The sequence below is a fragment of the Chiloscyllium plagiosum genome, unplaced genomic scaffold (genome assembly GCF_004010195.1).
Source record: "Chiloscyllium plagiosum isolate BGI_BamShark_2017 unplaced genomic scaffold, ASM401019v2 scaf_6232, whole genome shotgun sequence".
Taxonomy (NCBI): domain Eukaryota; kingdom Metazoa; phylum Chordata; class Chondrichthyes; order Orectolobiformes; family Hemiscylliidae; genus Chiloscyllium; species Chiloscyllium plagiosum.
Genome location: NW_025213291.1, coordinates 12,512 through 17,857, shown reverse-complemented (window position 1 = coordinate 17,857; position 5,346 = coordinate 12,512). Strand labels below are relative to the sequence as shown.

The window sequence follows — 5,346 nt, the reverse complement described above, 5'->3', positions numbered from 1 at the left end:
AGGTGTCCTCGAGTTGGTGTTTGGCTTCAGCGATGTAGAGGTCAGTGTGCCAGACTACCACTGCGCCCCCTTTGTCTGCTGGCTTGATGGTGAGGTCAGGATTGGAGCAGAGGGATTGGAGGGCTGCGCGTTGTGAGGGTGAGAGGTTGGAGTGGGGGAGGGGGGTCGACAGGTTGAGGCGGTTAATGTCCCGGCGGCAGTTGGAAATGAAGAGGTCGAGGGCAGGTAATGGGCCAGCGCGGGGTTTTCCAGGTGGATGCAGTGTGTTGGAGGTGGGCGAAGGGGTCCTCGGAAGGTGGGCGGGGGTCCTGATTGTCACTTGATTCACGAGGACGTGGATATTGATGGCCTTGAAAACAAAGGGGAGAAGGTCTGTCTACTTAGTTAGGCTTTAAACGTCAGTGTGACTGGAAACTCTCAGAGTCTCACAGACCCACACACCAGAGTAGTGACTGGAACAAGCTTTACAGACTGAATGAGAGTGTTCCAATTATCAGAGGGTTCATCAGTAACACCACACACATGCTGTAAGCGTGAGTGAGCTTTCAACTGATTGTTTTGGTCTGAGACAGACGAGGACACCTGCACCATGGAGAAACCGTGGAAATGTGGGGAGTATGGGAATGGTTTCCCTTCGCCATCTACACTGGAGATTCATCGACGTTTGCACACCGGGCAGCGGCTGTTCACCAGCACTCAGTGCAGGAAAGGCTTCACTCAGTTACACCACCTCCTGGCCCACCAGTGGGTCCACACCAGCAAGAACCCGTTCATCTGCCCCGTGTGTGGGCAGGGCTTCACTCAGTCACACCCCCTACTGCCGCACCAGCGGATGCACACCGGGGAGAAACCATTTTCCTGCTCTGTGTACGGGAAGGGCTACACCCAGCCGTATCACCTGATGCTCAGCTTCCGCGTCCACACTGAGGAGAAGCCGTTCACCTGTCCCGTGTGGAGCAATGACTTCTGTGATTCCTCCACCCTGCGCAAACACCAGCATATCCACACCCAGGAGCGGCCGTTCACCTGTCCAGTGTATGGAAAGGGCTTCATCCAGTCGTGCAACTTGTGGAGACACCAGCAACTTCACAAGTTAGATGGCGCAGGGATTCGGGTTGGACTCCGCTGTTACCCCTGCTGAGAGTCACACCTTGAACCCTGTTTAGTGGGTGAAGTGGGAGGGGTAAGGGGTTCCTTTATGCTGAATGGCCGCTCTCTCACCCACTTTACTTCCAGTGGGGGCTGATGCTCTCTGAGCCTGGGATTGCACCTTCCCTCCGGAAACAGTCCACAGAAACGGCTGAAGTGCAGGTGGATCTGAAATAGATACATTTGTCTCTGTCCCATTGAGTCTCCAGCACAGTCGATCCAATTGGCCACTATCAGTGCTTATGCTCCACCTGAGCCTCCACCCACCCCTTCATCAGCAAACAGGTATCCCATGCTTTTTGAAAGTTCACTTTACCCCCTGGGCCCTCCCCGCCCAAGCCTGTGCCAATTCTTAATCCTAACTTAGACCTGCTATTTATTGCCGATGCATGGTTTCTGTCCCTGTATTCACCTCCCATTCATGTGACTGTCCAGATACACCTTAAGTGTTGCTAAGGTGCCTCTTTCCACGACGTCCACTGGCAGTTCATTCCAGGCATCCACCATCCAACTGTGTGAAAAATCTTCCCTTTCAATTCTCCCCCAGACTGTCCACCTCTCGTGAACTTGAGCCCTCTTGTAGTTGACTTTTCTACCCTGGGGGTGGGGTGGGGGAAGCCTCTGACTATCTAACAGACTATCTGACCCAACACCAAACATCCAAAGAATAATCCACACAGACCCATTTCCCTACCCCTATTACTCGACATTTACCCCTGACTAATGTATCTAACTTTCACATTCCTGAATACTCTGGGGCAATTTAAGCACGGACAATCCAACTTAACCTGTCAATCCCTGGGCATTGGGGTAATTTAGCATAGCCACCCTAACCCACACATTTGGATTGTGAGAGGAAACCGGAGGAAACCCATATCGACACAGGGAGAATGTGCAAACTTCACACAGACAGTGACCTGGGACTGAAATCGAACCAGTTTCCCTGGCGCTGTGAGGCATCAATGCTAATGATTGAGCAACCACGCCGTCCCAGTCCAGTCAATCTGTGTGTCTCATCATTTTGTTGAGGTCATCTCTCTGCCCCATGTTCACAGTGAAAATAATCCAGGTTTATCCCATTCTCTTCTCATAATGAGACATCCAGACCAGGCAGTGTCCTAGTGAACCTTCTCTATACCCTCTCCCAGAGCATCCATGTCCTTCTGGTAGTGTAGGGACCAGAACTGCACGCAATATTCTGAATGTGACCGGAATAAATAGCTGTAACATAACTCGCCAACTCTTACACTCAAGGCAAACGTGCTGTGTGCCTTCTTGATCACGTTACCCGCCTATATTGCCACTTTTGGAGATCGATATGGCCAGATCCCTCTGTATGCCAGTGCTTCTATGTGGTCTGAAATTTATCGTACAATTCTTGTATTTCCTATGTATCTCTATCCAGCTTCACTTTAATTGTGTTCCCCTCTTTATCTCTTTTCACCCTTTCTCACCCCTCCACACATCAGCATATGATAAGAGTATAGGAGCAGAAATTATGCCATTCAGCCCATTGAGTCTGCTCCACCATTCAATCATGGCTGATAAGTTTCTCAACCCCATTCTCTCCGTTACCTTTGATCCTCTTGATACTCAAGAACCTAGTTATCCCCATCTTAAATGTATTCAACGATCTGGCCTTCACAGCCTTCTGGGGCAGTGAATTCCATACATACACCACTCTCTGTCTGAAGATTTTCTCCTTCTCTCCGTTCCAAAAGGTCTTCGCTTTACCTGAAGGCTGAGCCCTCGGGTCCTCGTTTCTCCTACCCATGGAAACATTTTCCCAACATCCACTCTGTCTAAGCTGTTCAGTGTGCTGTAGGTTTCAATTAGTTCCCTTGTCATTTTCTAAACTTCATTGAGTTTAGACCCAGAGTCCTCAAATGTTCTTCATATGTTAAGCTTTTCAATCCTGGGACGTTTCTCATCAACCTCCTCTGAACATGTTCCAGGGTCAGTACATCCTTCCTGAGATATGGAACCCAAAACTGTGCACAGTACTCCAATTGTGGCCTGACTGGAACCTTACAGATCCTCAGAAGTACATCCCTGCTTTTATATTCAAGTCCTGTCAAAATAAATGTCATTGTTGCATTTGCCTTCCTAACTACTGACTCAGCCTATAAGTTTACCTTAAGAGAATCCTGGGCTAGAAGTCCCAAGTCTCTTTGCTCTTCGGATTTCTGAATTTTCTCCTCATAATCCTTCTGTTCCAGGGTAGCAGCATAGACTTCCAGACACACTGATTTGTATTCCGGGATATCCAGGGATCTCAAGAACTGCCAAAATCTCAGGAGGAATCGTTATTCTGGGAGGAGGCAGAGAGGAGAGTGGTGTGCCACCTGTAAACTCCAGAGTTTCCCAAACTTCAAGAGTCAACAATAACTCTTTCTGGACCAAGAAACGAAAGGGCCGACGAGAAACTGTGACACCACAGGAAGTGAAATTAGGCCATTCAGCCTATTGAGTCTGCTCCACCATTCACTCATTCTTGAGTATTAAGGGGCTCAAAGGTTACAGGGAGAATGGGGTTAAGAAAAATATCAGCCATGATTGAATGGCAGAGCAGATTCAATACGATAAATGGATTAATTTCTGCTAGTTAACATCTATGGGAAGAAGGAGGCAACACAATAAGTTGTTTCTTGGGACAGGCAAGATAATGTTGTTTAATAATGGTGTGACAAAAGGACAATTAATTCTGCCTGGAGAAGGAAAGCCCTGACATAGAGGGGGTAATTGCAGGGCAGGCTGTTTCAAACAGACAGCTAACCCACAAGCAAAAGAAGGTAAGCTACAGACCTGAGGTCTCCAGCAATGTGAGGTGATGTTAGAGTCTTAAAAACAAAAGTCACACCACAGATTGGAAATTGAGGAAACACCACCAAAATTCAACTCCAGAATGATGCAGCCGCAGCAGTACTTAGAAGAATAATGCTGCATCAAACCCCTGGAACTTCCAGAGATGGGCACCGTCGGTGGAAAACCAGTTAAATTCAGCTATCAACTGGGTGATAGCCAAGTTTGGGGAGTGAAGCTGAATGAACTTGAGGGGATTGATTTGTGGTTTCTACATGCAATAAAGTGCAAATCATTGTTTCAGCAGTTGATTCTCTGTGCGGTTCCTGAGTCAGGAGCCAAATTCAGGCGATTCACCCACAACCACACCAAGAGGCTGGGATTAATATTGACTCCATTGCATTCAAGAGAATGTCATCAATACTGTTACAAAGCGAAGGCTGCACCCACCCTCCCACTCACCAAGATCTCAAACTGAAACGTCCAAAGAGTAGCACGTTGCGCTTTAATCTGTAAAGTCAGTGTGATAAGTGGTGTAACCTGCTGTAGTGTTAAAAGTTACAACCGACAATCAGCAATTTATTTAACCAACTCTCACGGTGAACAAATGATCAAAACTACTAACAAACTGAATAAATCCGTCCTAACTACTGAGTATTCTGGAATAAATCAAGATTCTTCTGGTATGCTGTTCCAATCAATACATGCCCCACTCAGATAACACAAAATAGAATTTAATCTCTCAGATTACAACCAGGTTATGTGTCTTCCGGAATATTCTGCGCCATTTTCTGTCGGGGGTGCCTCCTCCGATTCCTCCGTCAGGAATGTCCTTCTCTGTTTTTCTAAATGATGCTTTATCTAATACACAAATGACTGAGAGGGCCAATTCTTTATGATAGGATTGGTCCTGTTGTCAAAAGTTTAGGATTTAAATTTAAGAAATTTTTGGTAGCCAATGGGGCTGATTTAAATTGATTGGTGAAATGGAAAACCTGTTTTCTTGTCCTGCTAACTGTACAGCCTTTTGTTACAAATGTTTCAGTTCAAGTGCTTTTTTGTTGTGATCATGCTGCTCATTTAAGAAGATTACGTTGTTGGTTTATTTTCAGGAGGGGTTGTAAAAGGCTTCCCATTTATCTAGGATTAAGGTTTTCGCTAATGGTTAATAGATACTGGCTAAGGCAACAATCCAGGAAAAGGGTTTGACTTTTTTTTCTAAAACACTTCTGCAATGAAAGGGCAGTTGTCCCATTCTTTTCCCCTGGTTTTTGTTTTAGCAAGCAGTCTGTCTGAAGCTGCTGCAGGAAGAGATGTTTCCTGATTCAACAGATGTTTCTGGCTGACTCTAAAGCTTCAGGGAAAATAGTACCAGCGTATTCAGCCTCTCCCTGT

The 5,346-nt window shown here is 46.6% G+C and overlaps 1 protein-coding gene across 1 annotated transcript; it reads left to right on the top strand.

The window, feature by feature from the left end:
• Positions 1-589: 589 nt before the first annotated feature.
• LOC122547603 (zinc finger protein 239-like) lies at positions 590-1,141 on the top strand. The gene has a single exon (XM_043686207.1). The coding sequence runs from the start codon at positions 590-592 to the stop codon at positions 1,139-1,141; it is 552 nt and encodes a 183-aa protein (XP_043542142.1).
• The last annotated feature ends 4,205 nt before the right edge of the window (positions 1,142-5,346 follow it).